The sequence below is a fragment of the Bombus huntii genome, chromosome 9 (genome assembly GCF_024542735.1).
Source record: "Bombus huntii isolate Logan2020A chromosome 9, iyBomHunt1.1, whole genome shotgun sequence".
Classification (NCBI taxonomy): domain Eukaryota; kingdom Metazoa; phylum Arthropoda; class Insecta; order Hymenoptera; family Apidae; genus Bombus; species Bombus huntii.
The window spans coordinates 4,660,940-4,681,372 of NC_066246.1; the positions used below are offsets into that span (position 1 = coordinate 4,660,940).

The 20,433-nt window shown below is 34.6% G+C and overlaps 4 protein-coding genes across 10 annotated transcripts; 2 read left to right on the forward strand and 2 right to left on the reverse strand.

The window, feature by feature from the left end:
* On the reverse strand, positions 1-7,714 carry LOC126869294 (polyhomeotic-like protein 2). Of its 4 annotated transcripts, none has more exons than XM_050625648.1 (14): positions 7,568-7,714; positions 5,044-5,666; positions 4,706-4,957; positions 4,348-4,632; positions 4,073-4,265; positions 3,766-4,001; positions 3,410-3,629; positions 3,168-3,328; positions 2,801-3,083; positions 2,454-2,708; positions 2,232-2,354; positions 1,991-2,138; positions 1,738-1,915; positions 1-1,660 (listed from the first exon to the last, which is right to left on the reverse strand). In XM_050625648.1, exons 2-14 carry the CDS (start codon positions 5,518-5,520, stop codon positions 1,436-1,438), a joined length of 3,036 nt encoding a protein of 1,011 aa, XP_050481605.1. In that variant the 5' UTR covers positions 5,521-5,666; positions 7,568-7,714; the 3' UTR covers positions 1-1,435. The 4 variants fall into 4 exon arrangements, with proteins under 4 accessions (XP_050481605.1, XP_050481606.1, XP_050481608.1 ...); XM_050625649.1 differs by lacking the exon at positions 7,568-7,714 and adding an exon at positions 7,172-7,561; XM_050625651.1 differs by lacking the exon at positions 7,568-7,714 and adding an exon at positions 5,765-5,900 and having other exon boundaries at positions 3,778-4,001.
* LOC126869301 (D-2-hydroxyglutarate dehydrogenase, mitochondrial) lies at positions 6,015-15,080 on the forward strand. Of its 4 annotated transcripts, XR_007690888.1 has the most exons (9): positions 6,016-6,165; positions 11,222-11,453; positions 11,706-11,903; positions 12,082-12,275; positions 12,353-12,521; positions 12,584-12,882; positions 13,156-13,324; positions 13,451-14,207; positions 14,609-15,080. XR_007690888.1 is itself a non-coding variant. In XM_050625667.1 (8 exons), exons 2-8 carry the CDS (start codon positions 11,225-11,227, stop codon positions 13,717-13,719), a joined length of 1,527 nt encoding a protein of 508 aa, XP_050481624.1. In that variant the 5' UTR covers positions 7,569-7,699; positions 11,222-11,224; the 3' UTR covers positions 13,720-13,861. The 4 variants fall into 4 exon arrangements, 3 of the variants coding, with proteins under 3 accessions (XP_050481625.1, XP_050481624.1, XP_050481623.1); XM_050625667.1 differs by lacking the exons at positions 6,016-6,165; positions 14,609-15,080 and adding an exon at positions 7,569-7,699 and having other exon boundaries at positions 13,451-13,861; XM_050625666.1 differs by lacking the exons at positions 6,016-6,165; positions 14,609-15,080 and adding an exon at positions 9,168-9,808 and having other exon boundaries at positions 13,451-13,861.
* Positions 14,948-16,652, forward strand: LOC126869312 (protein lethal(2)essential for life-like). The gene is made up of 2 exons (XM_050625689.1): positions 14,948-15,106; positions 15,692-16,652. The coding sequence occupies exon 2, from the start codon at positions 15,707-15,709 to the stop codon at positions 16,226-16,228; it is 522 nt and encodes a 173-aa protein (XP_050481646.1). The 5' UTR covers positions 14,948-15,106; positions 15,692-15,706; the 3' UTR covers positions 16,229-16,652.
* Positions 16,277-19,962, reverse strand: LOC126869303 (uncharacterized). The gene is made up of 6 exons (XM_050625670.1): positions 19,705-19,962; positions 19,251-19,501; positions 18,360-18,682; positions 18,044-18,287; positions 17,462-17,742; positions 16,277-17,366 (listed from the first exon to the last, which is right to left on the reverse strand). The coding sequence occupies exons 1-6, from the start codon at positions 19,814-19,816 to the stop codon at positions 17,129-17,131; spliced, it is 1,449 nt and encodes a 482-aa protein (XP_050481627.1). The 5' UTR covers positions 19,817-19,962; the 3' UTR covers positions 16,277-17,128.
* Positions 19,963-20,433: the final 471 nt, after the last annotated feature.

A 20,433-nucleotide genomic window follows, 5' to 3' on the forward strand; every position in this document is an offset into this window, starting at 1 on the left:
TAGACTTTAATTCATAATATTTTTAGAGCTCTAATTTATTTAAATTTCATCACAATTGTGCACATCTGTTACTCAGGTGCCATTCAAATCAATATAAAAAGATATATAATAAGACTATACCCTGAGAAATCTTGAATTAACAAATGCGTTTTGTATTTTATTTTTGCATATACTATATCTTTGTCTAATTACTTGTTACGGATAAAATTTGTAATGCTTGATTTTTATCGCTATTAATAAGGTATTATTAAAAATTAAATATAGATTGTAATATGAAAATACTGTGCATTTCGTAAATGCAAATATTTTCCTCGTTAAAATATTAATTTTGAAATACATTCTTTTATAATTATATACTGATCTCTGTGTTACTAAATACAAAATTAATAAATCTACTTAATAAAGATTTAGACAATTACTATTATATTCACATTGTTGGCAATTGCAAATGTTGAATAATGATATAATACATTCATACTCGTTTCATTTTGTTGAGTATGCTTCACAGTTATAAGATATTATACAATTTGCCTTATTTCTTGATCAACATCACATATTTTATAAATTAAAATATATTTTTCTTGCATTTAGAGTGTTGTATCTAAATTAATATCTAGTTCTAAATGGAAGGACAACTAGTGTTAACAACTATAAAATATTTTTATGTTATAAAATTTGTATATTAAATAAACATTTTGTTTAATATTTACACGTATGTAAGTCGAGTGCACATGAAACATTTACAAAGTAAAACATAGTCAAAGGTGTTATCGCATTATTTCAAATACTTTGTACCTCAATTTAAAATTGTTATGTATGGAAATTGCTATTCATCACAAAGCTTAACCGTTTTAAAAGTGCCAGATATTTTTCGAGATTATTGTAAGTCTTACAGAAGGCAATAGTTTTTATACAGCTTCCAAAAGGAATTTTCGAGTACAAAATACATCGCACATACGCCGGATACTTTATATACAACGTTTTATCTTTTTTTTTGTGTAATAGACATAATTTGTACTCAGTTTCTTGATCATACTAGTTAAACAGCAATATTTTAGAAAAATTTTCCAAAGCAGATATACATACATTTCAATTTCAAAGAAAAGTTACAATAACTGAATGCTATTTACATTTATAAAAATCAATCAGTGTAAGACTTACCCTTTAAAGTGGATTTGTATATATATGTATATGTCGACAATATAGTACACCAAATTTAAAATATTAATATTGTTATTTTGTATACAGCAACAAAATAATACGGAACTTAGTCTTACATAGATCGATCTTTAAATCATAAGTGTAGAATTGAAAGTACTGAACCTTAATAATTTTAAATCTTAATTCTATGATTCGATCAAATACTTGCACAAACCCTGTAGCCCATAGGCTGCAATTTGAAATTCTGCGAGTAGAAACCTTAAACAATAAACATTTACGAACTATTAGTTGTAGGATTAGAATTTGACGACTCCACACGCATTGAATCAATTCTGGCTACGATTTTCAATGCAGGACCCAACTTTATACTCATGGCCGACATAAGGTGATCTTCTTTGAGTAACATTAGTGCTTGACCATCTATTTCTTGAATAGCAAAATCTTCCGCGTAATCAGCACACCCTGGTAATCCGCGTATAAAATCGCATACTTCTCCAACCTATAAAAAAAGCAGGCGTTTTCAATTATATCAGTTTTCTTCATTTTTAATAAATTTATGTATATATATATCTATACCGTCCACTTCACAGGATTAACTTTCGGCAGTGTTTCATCAACGGAAGAACTAGTAGTTGTACTAGATAATGACTTTTCTTCTCCGTTCTTTTTTATATCTCCATCGGTTTTTGATTCAGTCTCTATCTCAGTCCATTGTTTTTCAGTACCGTCACGATCTCTTGCTTCCCGCTTTTTGCTATTTGATTCAAAATTTATATTACATTTTTCTGCAAGTCTAATAACTAACTTACGAAATAATTTATTTACCAACCTTTTTGCACAACTAGAGGAACAGAACCGTTTCTCTTTTTTGAATTTAGTATTTTGTTCATCTATCAAATTACCACAAGCTTCGCATTTTCCCATTTGAACATTATTTACATCTTCGTCATTCGGATAATTGGGTGCATGTTTTTTCCCTGCCATACACAATAAACACATATGATTCATTTTATATCTTACAGCAAAAAGATACACACATATTAAAAAAATACTGAATTTTTAAGTCTTACTTGGAGGTTCTTCATGACTATCTCTTTCAGATGATGAATTAGTACTGCGGTTTAAAATATTACCTGCTTCTTGATTAACTGTATTATTCAATGACGTTCGATTAACAGCGAATGGTTCAGACGCTGAAATATTCATATACATATCAATAATATAAATATAAAGTAATATAACGATATCTATTAATAATGCAATAACATCTATATAAAATATTAAGCTTGTACCTTCTTGAATAACAAAGCCTTCAATTACATGTGTAAGAACTTGTGGTTTGACCATTGCCTTTGGTGGTACATGTTTACTATTTGCGCTAACTGATACAGAAGCAGGAATTGCCGCTGAGTCTTCATTGTTGATACCATTCGTAATAGAATTAATCGTATTTGCTAATCCTGCTAAAGGATTACTACATGATTTTTCTTCTAACTTTACCGACAAATTTTCTTCATCTTTTAAAGTTATCTTAGATTGGTCCCCATCTATGACAGTAATGAGATGCAAATGCTTATACAAAATATATACATACATACACATTTATTGAATATCAATGTAGTATATATTATCAATAAACCTGTCGTTTCTGGCTGAGATACGGTCACTTCTTCTATTGGAATTGGATCGTCCTTTTTCAATATTGATTTAGAATTCTCTTCATTTGCTGTAGGAGTATTTGCAGCAGATGGTAATGCTAAAGAACATTCAGCTTGGTGATTACGATCGGGTGATGCAATCATTATTGCGGAATTATTATTATCATGTGTTTGTTGATCCGCCGACTGATTTATCATAGACATCGTTTGAACCTGTGTTGTTCCACTAACTATTTGACTACCAATTATTGTCGAATTGATTGCCTAGAAAAATTACATTACATATAATGGAAATATTTTTTAATTAAATTAAGGAAATTTTATTGCAGGAAATAAAACATTTAATACTTGTAATGGTAATTGTTGTACAGCAGACATGGGAGATTGTTGTACTTGACTCATTTGAGATGTAGCAACGCCAACTCCGCTCACCGAAACTACAGGCATAATCGGACGTTCCCCACTAAGGACTACACCTGGTTGTTGTTGTTGTTGCAGAGCCATGTTTGCTGTAAAAAAGGTAACGATTAGATATACAAAAACCTATATCATTTTTCTATAAATAGTATGTATATGAAACGTCATCTCACTCATTATTGGTTTTGGTTGTATTTGCTGTTGCGATGGCTGCACTTGCGGCTGTTGATACTGTTGCTGCATCTGCTGTTGCTGCTGCGTATGCTGTTTCTGTTGAATAAAAACCTGTTGATGTTGTTGTTGCATCGTTTGCTGTGACTGCTGTTGCGGTTGTTGCGGCGATTGCAATGGCTTACCACGGCCTTTACCGCTACTACCGCTTCCTTTGCCACTCTGAGTTATAAAACATAAAAAAAACTTCTTCTTCATTATACGAAAACAGAAAAAAAACTTCTATATGTTTGCACGTGATTCGAAAATTGCAGCAGTCGAAATCATTTTTCTAACTGTTGCTGTTAATTATAGTAACCTGTACATGTACCGTAGTTTGTACTCCATGAACAGTTTGCGTTGAAACAGAACTGGCAGCTCGTATGTTAGCAGCTTGTACTGCTTGTAAAGAGGACGGTAAAATACTCAAAGGTCGTTGTCCACCTGAACTTTGCTTACTTTGTTGCTGTTGTTGTTGTATATCCATTACCTTTGGTTTTCCACTAGCTGCAGCAATTTGTTGTACTCCCTGAATTTGTTGTTGCGTAGCTAGTGCTGATCAAATATGATGATGATAAATTAGTTCAGTTGACAATACAAAATTTATTTAATCATTCACAACTAACCATTATGAGCTTGGATTGGTTGTGGACTTTGTATAAACATATCAGGTTGAGTAGGACCTCTAATGAATATTTGATTAGTTAGAAGCGCCGGTGGTTGTATTCCAGTCCAAGCAACTTGTGGTGTAAATTGCCAAGGAGCAAATTGCATACCACCTCGTCCGCCGGACGGAGTAGCCGCTGTACACGTAGTATACTACACATTTTGAAAGCAATATATATAAAATATGAACTAAATATAGAATATTTGTTACAAAATAAAATTAACATAATAATACCTTTTGTACTTGATCTTGTTTGTTTGCAGACTGCTGCTGCTGTTGTTGTTGTATAGATGGAGGTGGTTGTGGAGAACCCAGTACACCAAGTTGACCAAATACCAGAGTTTGTCCTGCACCAGGTGTAGCTGAAGTAGGTACTGGTAAGTAACCTGTAGGGAACCCTTGAACTTTAGTTCCTCCAGCTGCAGGATGACCACCTCCTTGACCTGGTGTCGATGCTGTCGTTAGCATATGAGGTGTTAATTGAGCAGCAGACTGAAATGGCTTTCCAGCTGTTATGACCTGTAAAGTATCCTACTTAGAAAGGAATTTATATGCCTCAATAATAGTGAACATCAGGATTGTATTTAAGTACCTGTATGGACGAAGGATTGATGCCTGCAGGATGGAGAGCTAAATTTCCTGGCATCAATAGTGGAGTTCCTTGGGTGTTATAAAGTTGTTGCAAATGATATGCTTGGTTCTGCATAGGTTGTTGAATAACTTGTACTGCTTGTGGATGCGCAGCCATAGTAGTTATAGTCGTTCCTCCTTGTTGACCAGATAAAGTCATAGATACACCTCCAACACCCTGTTGCTGATGCTGCATTGACACTGCAACAGCACCCTGAAATATTTTATTTTCAAAGATGAAAAATTTTAAATCTACTGCTTAAAGCTGTCTCAATAATATGCCTTTGTGCAAATTTTTACCTGTTGCTGGGGCATAATTGCTGCTACCTGTGGCTGTACCTGCACTTGAGTAGGAACAACGTTATGTGGTCCACTATTAGATTGTTGTTGTTGAGGTTGCTGTTGCTGTTGCTGTTGTTGTACTTGCTGTTGCACTTGTTGCTGTACCTGCTGCTGCACTTGCATTTGCTGCTGTGATTGCACTTGCTGTTGAATTTGTTGTTGTGGTTGAACTTGTTGAGATTGTACTTGTTGTTGCGCTTGCTGCTGTACTTGTTGTTGCTGAGATTGTTGTTGCTGAACATGCTGCTGTTGCTGCTGTACATTTTGCTGTTGTTGAATATCATGGGTTGCAATCATCATTTGCTGTGGTTGAGATTGTTGTTGTTGTGGTTGCTGCTGTTGCTGTTGTTGCTGTGTCTGTTGCTGCTGCTGTGACTGTTGTTGTGTTTGTTGTGGCTGATTTTGAGAAATTCCAATTGGTTTAACATCTGTCATGTTTCCTTATACCTTTTTAAATAAACTTCCTTTAAGAAGTACTCTTCCTGCTCTTATATTCTTAACAATTCAATGTTTTTTTTCCTTGCCATTTTATATAGATTTCTTATTAAAATGTCACTTTTAATCTTTTTAATTTGCTGCACCTAAAAGAAAAATTGTTTTAGATTAATATTTTTCACATAGATAGGTTTATAAGTATAAAGTAGATTACGACTATATATTGAAAATAACAATTATTTACATTTTATATAATTTATTTACAGTTCTACTTAATATAATCCCCCCTCTTTCTCTCATTCATTTTCTCTCACTCTCAAACAAATATTTATTAGAGCATAGATTTTATAATAATTTTAACTAAAAAGTTGATATAAATTTTTTATAAATTTTTAGAAATGAAGAACCATTAGCTATACATAATATAAATCTTTTATCAATTAATATACTGAAACGTTAATTGCAACATATTTAGTGTAAAGATATCTAAAATAATTACGCAATGTTTATTGCTCATAACCTTGATAACTTGATACACGTGAAATGTGGAGCGTTCAAATTTGGTTTCTCTTCTTCGTTTATTACGACGTGAAATATCAATAATAAAGTGTGAAGGTGAATGAAGTGGCAAATATTACTTTAAATGTAAGTGTTTTACAATAAAGAATTAACTGTTGCATACTTGTAACATAAAAAGTCATTTCGTTTAGTACCAATGTACGTAAAAATTAGTTCATAATATTTAATGTAATTGTATATGAAAATAAGAAATTCGTGATAAACAAAATATACCGTTATATCAATTTATTAACTTATTTGATATATAATACATAGTATTACTTATTTTATTATAAAATACGTATAATGTTCAATATTTAGAATATGAGAAATAACCTCAAATAAGTGATCATACATAGAATATACAAGGTACTAAACATAACAACAATCATTATAAAAAATCATCATATTACTCATTGCATGAATTAGAATAATTACAACACACATTGAAATGTAAACATAAGATGGAAAAAGCACTTAAATTAATCGTGAACATAGTGCAGTTCAGGATTCATATAAGCTATAATTTTGTATACTTTTTGAAGTTTTCCATGTGCATAGTATATAAACATAAATTCCGATAAATTGCAATCATTTTGGGATAGTTGTCAATTACTTGTATGAGATTATTGACTATTCAAATAATTAGTAACCTTAATTATATTAAACATTACAAAAATATATCAGGTTAGAAATATTTGTGTGGCACTATGACATAAAGTTTGGTAGTATACAAAATGTTTGATAAATTAATTTAATAAAGAAATAATATATATGGTATGTATCTAAAGAAATATATACATCGGAAGGATGAAAACAGTTGAGACACGATGATCAGATGGTAAAGAAGAAATCTGTATTCATGCATGAGTTCAAAGTATCGATGAACTGAAAACACATGATCCATCTTGAGTTTTGGATAGAACGAACAAAATGTCGTCTTACTAGCACCATAATTAGTAGTATGATGAGGGGTTTAGAGAGAAAGAGGGAATACATCTCACTGAGCGGGAAATACGATTGAAAGTGGGGTTGAAGGGAGAAGTAGGAGGAAGGGGGAAGAAAAATAAGAGAAGGGGAGAAGCGACCGTACCAGGGGGCGGTTGACAACATGGATTTCGCCATAATGGTAATATCGACGATAATGAGAATAACAACACACACGGTTCTTCAGAAACTATCTATGCAGCGGTAATTTATCAAAAAATTATAATACGCGCGGTAGAGGAATTGTATCTCGGTGAATACCGAACAGCGTCCCTAACGCCGACATATTGGATTACAAAATAAAGCACGTTCGAAGATCCGGCGGGATATAATGCAGTGTGTTCTGTGTTGTGTATTTGTTATATTTGTCGGTTATCATGAAATGTTATGTAGAATATAGTGTGATTATTATCGATATATCAACAATATATAACAAAGAAATATTAAAGATCCAAAATACACGGTATAACATGGAGTTTCAGATACTTGTTCAGGTACTCACATGGCGACTGCGCAGTCACACCTATCACGTTTTCGAACACGCCGTAGACACTGTCACCTCACGATTCCACTGTTAACTTGACCAAATTTTCAATCATACACGTCTGTGTTTCATAGGTTTTTAAAAAGCACTGTGAGTATTTTAAACAAAGTTTTGTTATACGTTGACGTCGCGAGGTTTCGTAAGCAATCGTCGTATTCGTTGTCTGCTTCCCTGCTCCCACACGATCTGCGGAACCCCTCGCTTCTCTCAAATCTCTCTCTCCCCCCCTACCCTTCTTCCTGTCTGCTTCCCACCACTTCGTTTCCTACAACCTCACCTCTCCCGTCGCGTATGACAAACTCGTTCGCTCATTGGTCCAGCGAGGACAAATCCCAAAGGCATCGTTTGCACCGTGAAAGGCGGGGCCATTGGATATGGTGGCTGGAGGCGCATGCCCCGTAACGGTACTCATACTCTTACTTCACATACTTGTACACTCTTCACTAATACAATTACTACCCGTCTGCTGCATGTATACGTGATTATAGTCTGCAGAATATTTCGCAGTATAACTTCACGATACCATCAGGAACGAATCTAGTCACATAATTCCCCGTTGCATTTCATTATATTATTGGACTTTATCTTTTTTAGTCTACCTGTATTAAAATTCTATATTATTCATGAATATTATACATACTTTGTAATATTTCTACATAACTCTATTATATATTTGAACGTGTGAAAAGTAAAAATCTTTTTCATTAATATTTATGTTACCTTTTTATATATGTACTGCATATTTCTTTAAGATTGAATATTTCTAATGTAATTTATTTATTATAAAAGCACGTATCGTACTCGACATTGTTTATTACGTTGTTAATGCATATATCAGCGTTACAATATAATTTCATCTTTTAATACAATTGTTATCTTGTTTTTATATGTACAATGAACATACATAATAATATATATAAAATCGTCAACCGTGATACCCTAACGAATTGTTTAAGGAAAATAAGTAGTTTTATAACTGATTATCAATTAGAATTATTTCTAAGTAATCCATAGTGGCCACATAATAATTCGGTATAATTAATTATAGAAAGATAGATTTTGAAAGTGAATAAAGTCTTTAAAATGCATAAATAATACAAAATAAAATACGCGTATATGCGTGTGCGTGTTCGTGTAGCTATGTGTGTGGATGTATACGTTCAGGATTGAATTTTATATGACTATTTATTGAAACTAGACTATTACATTCGTATAAATAATAATTTTCGTAAATTTTTCAATTTTTGGTACTTTTCGATTCAATTTCGCGAATATACGCTACGTTCCTGGCACAGCTGTTTCTAAGTTGAGCTTCATACTGTCCTGTTCAAAACCTTGTAATGGGATTTTATATATCATTGACTTTTTTGCCTTTATGGGGACGATACTTTTTCGCAAAAAACTATAATTATATTTTTCAATTACGAGATAAAATACTAGTTTACTTGAAAACATAAAATTTATCTTATTTTATATTTAGTTTAAATTGTTAAAACTGTGACTTGAATGGTTTACTACTACATCCTACACATTATGGTGTGATGATTCTTGTTTAGTATCGATTGTAAATTATAAGTTTGAAATTTTATTTGCTATTATTTATAGATTTAATTCATCCGCGCTTCGTTATCTTTCGATGTAACTAACATCACCAATATGTACTTTTCCTATAAATGTATTCTTTTTTCTATATTGTTTGTGCTATGATTAAGAGGGATTCTATATACGTACATATACGTACGTGCTACTATACATATATGCATTGTTAAGAATTGTTAATAACCAATATCGTGATTCGATATAAAATGTTAGAAAAGGTGTACATATAATAAAGCGCTAAACGTAGCTGATTTATCGGTCATCTTCTAATACCGGTCGTGGATCTCGACAAAGAGCGAGACAGTAGAATGTTCCGTGCAGAGGGTAGGAAGAATCGTGGTCGCGCCAATCCCAGCAACCGCGTCCCTACGGTGGCATGTCTGACATATACATACAACAGTATATGTCCGATAGCGTGATTGTGTGGGTCGAATGAAACAGCGACAGTCTATACTCCTGTCCACGCGAGGTTAGGAAAATTACAATATTCCACGAAGGAGTGTGGCGGCGTGTGTAGTTTGTTGTTCGACCGATAGAGCGTGCAAAGGGAAAGTGGGGGAAAGCGACAGCCAATGGTTTAGGTCGACCGGGGTTGCCAAGGTAACAAGTTAATGATTCGAGCCGCCACTGAGAAATTAGCTTTACTCCTTGGCGGTGTCGCGCATGCGTCTTTCCTTAGAAACCCGTAGCTACGTATCGTACGTTTCGATATAGCAATATCTTACATCTATATCGACTACATCTATGTCCCACCGAATATCGTACGTACATTTCGTTCCTTTGTGTTCGTAGTCGAGTTTCTGTGTGTTGGTTTCTCTGCTGTACACAGCTGCGCGATCATGTATCCGTGTATGTATATGTATGCGAAGCGAAAGAGTGTCGTATTCTTTGCTACAAGCAAAGCATACACGAGCGAATCGAGTTCATGCATGTACATCGAAACGTAGAATGTATTAGTCATCGCGACGATTGGTCCCCTTCCCACTCCAATCTCTTATTGGCTTCTCTCTCTCCGATTCGTGTTCTCCTCTTTCCTCTTATCTCAACAGATTTGCATCTCTGTCAGTCGATTCGTCCTCTTTTTCCATCGAATTCTCTCTTTGCTCTTTCGACCCCTCTACCCCTGACCTTATTTTCCCCACCGCTTCGCACAATTGTAATTCTACCACGCGTCGCCGCGAATCCTCTTGACTGACTGGGGGCAGGTAGGGGGTAGTGCGTAAGAAGGAGGGGAGTTACCCATCAACATTCATTGTGGATTATAATATTCGATGTCCGTCGATTGAGCATCAGAGGTGAATTAGCGCGTAGAAAATGGAAGCAGCCCCGGGCCCGTAATTACGCCACGCCTGGTTTTTACCATGTTATCACGATATCATTTGAGAATCACGAAATTTCATCCTATCGTTCTTCCTTCCGTTCCTTTCTTCGATTTTCTGTTTCTTAGCTCGTGTACACGTTTTTTCATCTTATAACAAATAGTATATACCATACTTTATAATTTATTCGTTCGTATTGATTTAAACATTTAAAAGCGTTAAACAAAAACCTAACTACGATTCACGCATCGCATCTTGATACTTCATATAACGTAACACAGAAATTAATCGCACTGTAGCATTTAAATATCGCTTCGATCCTCCCGCGGATATTTTCATCGGTTGAATTTTTGACCGGGTTACGGAAATATCCTGTTTCAATTAGACTCTGCCATCCACGAGCTTTAACCGCGGCGAGTAAAAATACTCGTTGCACTAAACTTATCCAATCGCCGATGGGTTGAAATGTAATTCCGTAGTAAAAATTAGAGGAACGTTTAAATTATCACGAACGTTTCTCTCGGAGATCAATCGAGTCGCTAATCACGGAATACGCCACCGGAAATAGTAGACCGGCGCGACACCGGAAGAGATTCGTGCGCTCGCAACGAACGGATCTCCTTGCAGATGATAAAAGAAACGCCGGTAACACCGATGCGAATTACTTTGAATCGACAAGGTGAATCTTTTACAGAATATGAATTCTCCAACGCTGCTTAGGACGCTCCGGCATATCTCGATATGTCGATTTTTTTCTACGAAACCGGCGTTCACGTGCGACAGATACAAAATGAAAAGAGGCCCGTACGCGAACATTTCCAATGATCACGTGGCATTCTTCAATGAGTTGCTCGGACGAAACAGGATGATTACGGATGCAGAAGAATGCGAAGGATACAACATAGATTACTCAAAGATCGTCAGAGGTAAGAGAAAACAGCGCTCCTCGTCGATCATTCGGACTGTGCTGTATAAATTTTTACGAATTTTAAATCGAATTTACGTCTTCGTACGAAGTGGTAAGATATCTCTGTGTCGTAACGACGTTCCATGCATCGTAGCAAATAAGTTTTGCAGTGTCTTGCTTGCGAATCGACGAGTATAGTGCATCGAACAGAAAAACAACGTAAGCGCGGATAGATAATAGATTGCTTGGCGTTGAAACGAATTACTTACAGGAAAGAGCACACTCGTATTGAAACCAAAAACTACCGACGAAGTATCTGCCATATTAAAGTTTTGCAACGACAATCGGTTAGCCGTATGCCCCCAGAGCGGAAATACGGGCCTAGTAGGTGGTAGCGTGCCGGTCTTCGACGAGATTGTTATTTCTATGAAGCTTATGAATAAAATCATCGAGACGAACGAATTGGCAGGTTGGTAAAAATTCGAAATGATTCGAAACGATAATACTCCGGGGTACGAAATTGGAAAGTGGGAAAAGTCAGAGATTTCGGACAAAAAGGCAAGGTCACCGACGTTGCAACGGCCTTGTCTAAATGACAAACTTCGAGAAAGCGAAAGATTCTTTTATCTGGCGATTCTTCGCATTAGGGGTGCTGACCTGTGAAGCCGGTTGCGTGCTCGAAGATTTGGACAATCATTTAGCGACAGTAGGATTAATGATGCCGATTGATCTCGGTGCCAAGGGTAGTTGTCTGATCGGCGGCTGCGTGTCCACGAACGCAGGAGGTTTGAGGCTTCTTCGTTATGGTAATCTTCACGGAAACATTCTGGGTCTCGAAGCCGTGAGTTTCCAAGCTTCCAGAAACGAACCGCGACATTTTCTCGCGAGTGTTCCCCGTGTTCAGCCGTTTTATTTTAGGTGAAGGCGAACGGGGACGTGGTAGATTGTTTGAATACGCTGAAGAAGAACAACACTGGCTACCATTTGAAACATCTTTTTATAGGGTCGGAGGGAACCTTGGGAATTGTAACGAAAGTCGCCATTCAATGTCCACCGCTTCCTGCGGCCATCAATGTCGCGTTCTTAGGTATTACAGATTGTCGGAAGTGTCCTCTGTATTTCTACGTAAGAATTCATCGTCCATTGTAGGGCTAAACAGTTTCGACAAAGTGTTGAAAGCGTTTCGTCTGGCGAAAAAAGAATTGGGAGAGATTCTGTCGTCGTTCGAGATGATGGACAAGTTGTCGTTAGACGTTTCCATTGAGGCTTTTGGCCTAAAAAGTCCACTAACATCGAGAACCGACGGTCACGAATTTTACGTGTTGATGGAAACTTCGGGTAGCAACGCGAGTCACGATGAGGAGAAGCTCACCTCATTCGTAGAGAAAGCGCTTGCCGACGATATCATCGAAGACGGTACTCTGACTTCGGACCCCACCAAAGTCAAAGTTAGTAATTATATTTTTTATTTGAAATTTCTTGAAACTATTCCTTCTTGCTTTCTTACTACGTTCTTACTTCAAACATCATTTTCGATTTGTAACGCGTGAATTTTTTCTCTTATATTCTTTAAACTTTTGGAACTTTTGATAATAATTTTGACTTTACGCACTTACGGTGGATTTCTTTTTTCTCTCTCTCTCTCTTTTTTTTTTTTTTTTTTTACAAAAGATTCATATCTTTGATAAGAACTAAAAAATATAATTTTTTTTTTTAATTAGAATATATGGGCACTAAGGGAACGGATTAGCGAAGGAGTATTACGAGAAGGTTATGTCTTTAAATACGATATTTCTATACCCCTTCCGTCTTTCTATAAGGTGATAGAGGTACTTAGGGAACGATTACGCGATCCACGCATCATAAGAATCAGTGGATATGGACATCTAGGTATATGACTGAACAATTACCTATTAAACATTTTAATTGGTTTATATACGAACGACTTGAAAATTTGTTCGAGCAGCTGAAGACTTTAATGTTAAATCATACTTTTATTTGTTTTCTATCTATTAGGTGATGGAAATATTCACGTCCAGATTTCAATATTGTCGTACGAATCTGACATAGCATCACAACTACAACCTTTCATTTTCGAATACGTGTCTGGTCTTCGTGGTAGCGTAAGTGCTGAACATGGAATAGGATTCACAAAGACAAAATATCTACATATGAGTAGAACCTCTTCTGAAATCAAACTTATGCATGAATTGAAACGGATGATGGATCCAAATGGAATACTTAATCCGTATAAAGTGTTATATCCATTAGAAATTTCCGTATAATAATAGGATAAGTAATATTATAAAATATACGATAAGTAGGTATTTACATTTAGGAATAAATACAATGCTATTAAATAAATGAAACATATCAAATGAAAAAAATAATACATGAAAATAATATCTATCCTTATTTATTATTGTATCTTCTCCTTGTTATAATTATCATTTTTATATCTGTTAAATGTTCTTATTCGTCTTTTATATTTTCTGCGGTAAAAAAGTTATTGGAATTGTTTATTAGTTTAGTCCGAGGAACGTGATTTTATTAAAAAGTTTTTAAATTTTTCGCGCTTATGATTGGTGAATTCTATTATATCGGCCCACGGTAAAGGAACAGATTGTATCCTATTATACCGACTCTACAATTGTTTACTGCATTGAGTATTTGTAAGACTATAGAGAGATCGCTACCATCCAGTCAACATATTTATGAAACGATGTCTATCTTTGGATGAAATGCCAAACGCATAAATCAACGTTCAATATATGTATGTACCTATTCTACTTATATGAATCACTAGCTAATTTTTCAATTCCTTATTGCGTTCTCTCGAAATTGGCCTCTATGCTAAAATATCCTGGAACAAATTCATTCGTCATCGATTAAAATTGTTCGTTAAATAATATTTTTAGAATAGCAAATATTACATCATCGTACATCGGTGCATCATTGATCTTAAATTTATCCCTGATGACTACTGAATGAGAGTTCGTAAAGATTACTATGGTTACTGAAATAGGAAATCTCAAAAATATTGTAAACAAATACAGAAATAAATTCTTTCGTGTAATCGAATGTTCTGGAAGAAATCATGATTTATACTCTAAGATAACTTTAACACATGCTCGTTAAATATAAAAATAATCAAAATATTTTATAATATTTCAGTTGTCATAAAAAATAAAATATTACAATATACTTAAATACGTTATACGCGTTATCTAACGTATTCAGAAGATATAATTTGCATAAAAAGTAAAAATATAAGTATGCATGGATTGGAAAATATATAGAAAACATAATGTAAAACGATGTATTTTGAATTGCGTGAAAAAAATAGAGAATACTCGAACAAACGAGAAGCCGCTTAGTGCTAAGAATAAGCGTTGATTGGCTAGGATACGGTTGCTAGTAAATTCGAGTAGAAACTTGACGCAAGAAAATTCGAAACGGTTTGCGTCTGCGCATGCACAGTTCGAAAAATCTCGAAAAGCGCGCCACATCAAATATAAACCCCGGCCGGCAGTATTGCGCAGTCAGTTAAAAACTGCAACTTGAAGTGCAAGGTTCGTACAACGTTCCGAGCTACTAACGAACGACTTTATACAAAACGAACGATTATTTCTTCCTGTGAGTGGTTTATAAAATAAGGATATCCAACGAGAGGTATGTATTCTAACTTTGTTCAATCTCGTCAAAGTTTTCTAGTAATTCAAGTAATTTTTAGATCGTTTTATCATAAACTTGTTTTCCTTATTCTTATTTCCATTGTCTTAAATTGTATTTATAATTCATTATCTATCCTTACGGAAAAAAGAAAACGGAAGAAAATAAAAGTGAATACCTTTAGAGAGAGAAAATGTAATTTGCAGGAATCAAACGTAACGTTGATATAACGTATTATGGATATGTTTCGTGTATCTAAGAATAGATATTCTTGAAATGCGTAAAAACACGGTGCAATTCGATCGGTATTCCAGCAAGTATATACATACTTACTTTTGACGTGACATGCAATGCTTTATTTCTTGATAGAACAATACGAAGTATTTACGTTTGTATATGCTATTCTAACGTCGTCGTCGATGTTAATCTTTTTTATATCAACGTTACGTTTGATTCGAAATTCGTCGTTATTTTCAATTTCCAAGTTTGTTTTGTACTGAATATTTTTAACCTTCATAATCTTCTTTTTCAATGAAATTGCTTCTGATGGCCACACGTTAGAAATTACGCATTTATCTTGTGCAGATCATTCGCATCGATATGGCACTGGTAACTAGAGATCTTTTCCGCAACTGGTGGAGGGATATGGATCGTTATCATCAAGAATTGGAAGAACACTTCAGACGTCTTAGCACCAGAGACGATTTTTGGAAACTACCACCAATGCCATCCTTCAAGGACTTCTTCCAGCCATGGAGGAACATGATAGAAGATTTGGAACATCAAGTTGGAGGTTCGACCACCGTTGAACGAGATGAAAACAAATATCAAGTGATTGTCGATGTACAGCAATTCGCACCAGAAGAAATCACTGTCAGAACAGACGACAAATCTATTACCATCGAGGGTAAACATGAAGAGAAAAAGGATCAACATGGTTACGTGTCAAGACATTTCGTGCGCCGATACGTGTTACCACAAGGATACGATATCGGCCACGTTAAACCGAGTTTGTCGTCCGATGGTATTCTCACCGTCACTGCTCCAAGACTCGCTCTACCAGCACCAGGAGAAAGAATCGTACCAATCGAACGAAGTAACGCGCTAGCAATTAAGGCGTAAATAATAAATGATATTATCATTTTTCTTTTAATCGACACTCGTGTAATACATAGAAATTCATCATGAAACTTCTTCTTTAAGCTTAAAAAAATCGCACATATTGAAACAGTATGTTAAAGACATTTAAATGTAAAATTCAAAGTACAGTATCACCCTAAATATATTCTTTATGTATGCAATGTATTTATATTTATTTGTAATAGGTTATGTATCTAACATCTGATTTATTGTCCTGGTAAGCTTGCATAAAAAATAGTAACTAAGGTTTTTCAACGTATTGACACGTTTTTCGTAACTTATAACTGTAAATAGTAAAAATGTCAATATATTGAAATGTATAGGAACCGCGGACATAGAATCTATGAATATGTATGAAATACTATGAAAAAAAGGATCAAAATAAATATCATGAATTGAATTTCTATATGACGGCATCGTTATACCGATGTTTAATTAGTAATTTAACCGCATTATTACGCAATTTAATTAATAATATCTATATTCTATATGATTCAATATTACGAAATTTAATTGTACAATGTCCTGCCAAAAATTTGTTATGGACATTATATTTGTAACTATAGTTTAATATACACTCGTGTACACTATTGTATCCTTAATAAAAGTTTTTTTTCAGTAAATAAACGTTAAATATTGAAATAAGAAGATTCTTTATCATTAATCTATAACAATAATATATTTTAATACTATATTTTAATAGAACAAAAATATTTACAAAGCACACAGTGTATTGCGCAGTGTATTTATCACGACCTCTGTCAGTAAACAGATCTTTTTTGTAACTTTGATGACGTTAAAAAATTGTATCTTCAAATTTAAATAATTTAAATACCGCGTAATGTACTTTATTATTTATGTACTTTATAATAAGTTCAATTTTTACGAAGGACCTCGATTTTCTTCACTTTCTGAAAATGGTTGTTCATCTTGATCCTGAGGCGGCATTAACCCTTCTAAAATCGTCTCTTCCGGAGGAACCAAACCATGAATATGTCTAGTAGCATGTTCCTCTATGTGTGGAATATGTTCGTAAATCTCTTTTTCGACGTCCACTTTGTCTAGTTCAATTTGAATACGTCTTTTAAGTGGTCCTTCTATTGCATCCATTATCTGATACCTATAAAAAGATTATTCCTTTCTGAATAGCATTATGAATCGATGGACAGATACGCTAATCGTATACATAGAAGTGGATAAACATCGAGATCGAACCTTAAAAGGTTTGGTAATATATTAATGCTTGCTTCGATTAAGTAATCGACGGTACCAGCTCCATGCACTCTTGCTTGAATATTACCCAATTCAAGATCGAGACCTTCCATGTTCGGCTTTTGCCGGGTGTCCAGGGGTTGGCTTAATTTTACTTGAACCCTGAAATATTGTATAGTAAAGGAAACTATACCAGCTCTTGATAAAACACCACCAATCACGCTTATTTCCCAATGAGTCTTTCCTTCAATTTCTTGGGTACCAGCATCGATTGTTGCATACACCTTTAAATGGAAGCAAGCAAACAATACTTATTAGAGATGCATCAACGCCTACAAATTAGATTACAGCAGAACCGAGATAATTACGGATCGTAATTAAAATTAATTAGCAAAGCCTGTTTACGATTTACGATGTACGACGTAATAACTGATGTAATCACGCTAATAAATAGGCACATTGTGTTGTGTTTACATAATATATCAACAGGTATCGTTCGTGTCGCGTTATTCAATCCCAACGCAGCTGCGATAGAAAAAGTTTGAAATTAAACTGTTTTGGAAATTATTAAAGCAAATTATTTACTGTTTTGTTCTGTATGCTTAAAGTAACGTTTCCCATTCGGTAAACGCTTCCCAGGCCAGTGATCCAAGTATGAGTCGACATCACTGTGAATATACCGACGGTCTGGCTATAATCCTTCACCTTGAACGGATCGTAGCCTTTTTCAGATATTTGTCTGCGGATCTCGGTTATTAACATATCGAAGGGCGATATAGAATTCGGGAATTGCTGCGGCAATTGTGAGATTTGTTTGTTAGCCTCGCCCCTAAAATATTTGAAAATTTTGTAACCGTTTTTATCTGTAGCACATAACAATGTCAAATTAGATAATCTTTACCTAGCTTTCGTATTTATTTCCTTCAATATGAAAGGTTTGATACTGTCAAAAATAAAGGTGCCTACAGAATTGATCATGCTTTGAAACACAGAGCCCAGGAAGCCCAAATTCTTGAAATCCATGTCTATCTTTTCAAATGTCAAATCCAAATCGATGTTTTGTGCTTGCAGTTTACCATCGCTGGCCACTTCCAGCCTGCCAAGTCCTTTCACGTACACTCCCGACAATTTCACAGTAAAATTACCAGCCGATCGTGATAGCCAAGAAGAGAGAGTATAGAATCCACGAATGTTCAGGTTTTTCATATTTAAAGTCACTGAAATCTTTTGAAAGCATATCAAGATGAAAATCGATATTAATGCGTTTTTTTTAGATTCGATGTAGTTGTAACCATGCAATTATATTTTATTCGTTCTATAATATTCATGTGAACCAATTTAGCAAAGATTCTAGGATGGCTCGATCATGCGACGCGACGTATCTGTAATTAGTCACCGATGCGAAACGTTTTACATTACAGTCGTATAATTAGCATGTATTTTTTTCGTAATGACAGACGTTCTTAGACGAAGCGATGGATATCTTTTTAAAGAAGAGTCGACGCATAGATAATTGTTCTTTAAATAACGAATGTTATAGACTAATGTTGTCATTTATTGGCCGCTAGTCGGCATTGAAATAAATTTCCGCTTCAGACTTCCAAAGCTTTCGTTTTCAAGATACTGTAAAATTTGTGAATTCATCGTCGATTACATTGAGCTGCATTATCGGCGGTGTTACAAGTAGTTCGCATGTTTACGACTTTTGCATCGAATACATATATATATATATATATATATATATATATATATATATATGTATATATCTAAATAAGCTTGGAAAAAATCTCACTTGCATCAAAGCCAGTTCTGATTCCATGTTTACTATCCGGAATTTTGATAAATCGTAAACATTCATTTGTTTGAAGTTCATAGTATACATAGAAAACGAATGCTTCATATCCGGTACTGGCAAGGGATCGGGTATAGGCACACCAGGTAGACCTATCGGATCTTCTTGCTGATAGTGCTTTACAATCGCGCGAATATGATCCTCGAGTCGCTTCTCGCCAAGCGCTATTTGTGCTGTGGTATCATCTTTTCCTAGAAAGCGTTATCACTCGAAGATTGAGTTAAATAATATGAACAATGATGATTACGATTCGGTATACTAGGAGATTTCATCGATCCTACTAATACTGCGCGTAATAAAGATCATAATTATAAATCATAGATTAACAATCGATTTATCTCATAGTTATAAAACAAGTGAAAACTTCTGTTTCGTAAAATATAAAATCACTTACCAATAGAATTTTGAACATCACATTGGCCTATTGTGATAAAAAAGAAAAAAAGAAGAAATAATTTTGGAAGATGCATTTCCGGTTTTGACATACGATCGAAATGAACGACCATGACGAAAAGTACCGATCAGTATGATGTATAGTAGAAGAGGCCACGCACTCGACTGAGATGCGTCAATGAATTTAGTGAACGATATCTCTCGGGTCATTGAAGGGGCGAGGGTCAACTGCTTTATCTGATCCCCCTTGCCCCCTCCCTTATTCTTGCGTTGTTTCCTCCTTAGCTTCTACATACACTACTTCGACAATATCTGTATATTAACGTATACACAATATGTGCGTTTCATTAATGAAGCAACGCATGCAAATGTACGTTAACAAACTTTGGCTTTTCAGAAAGCTAAATGCTATATGAAATTATCCGCAAAAATCCTGAGAAAAAGATAAAAATATTTCAAGGTTCCAGTAATAAATACATATTTTATATCTTCTAAATCGATTATTAATTTCATTAGATTTTATGAATCTATGATTTTTTGAACTGTAAATGAATAATGCAAATGCTGGTTTAACATGTACGTGTTAAGTTTATGAAATGACAAAAGTAAAGAAGATAAAAATGAGAAGATAGTGAAACTTAGAACTACTGGTAGTATTGAATAAAATTTATTTGTAATTACGTTTTATATCGTTTATTTCCTTTAATCACATATAATATAAGTAATTATA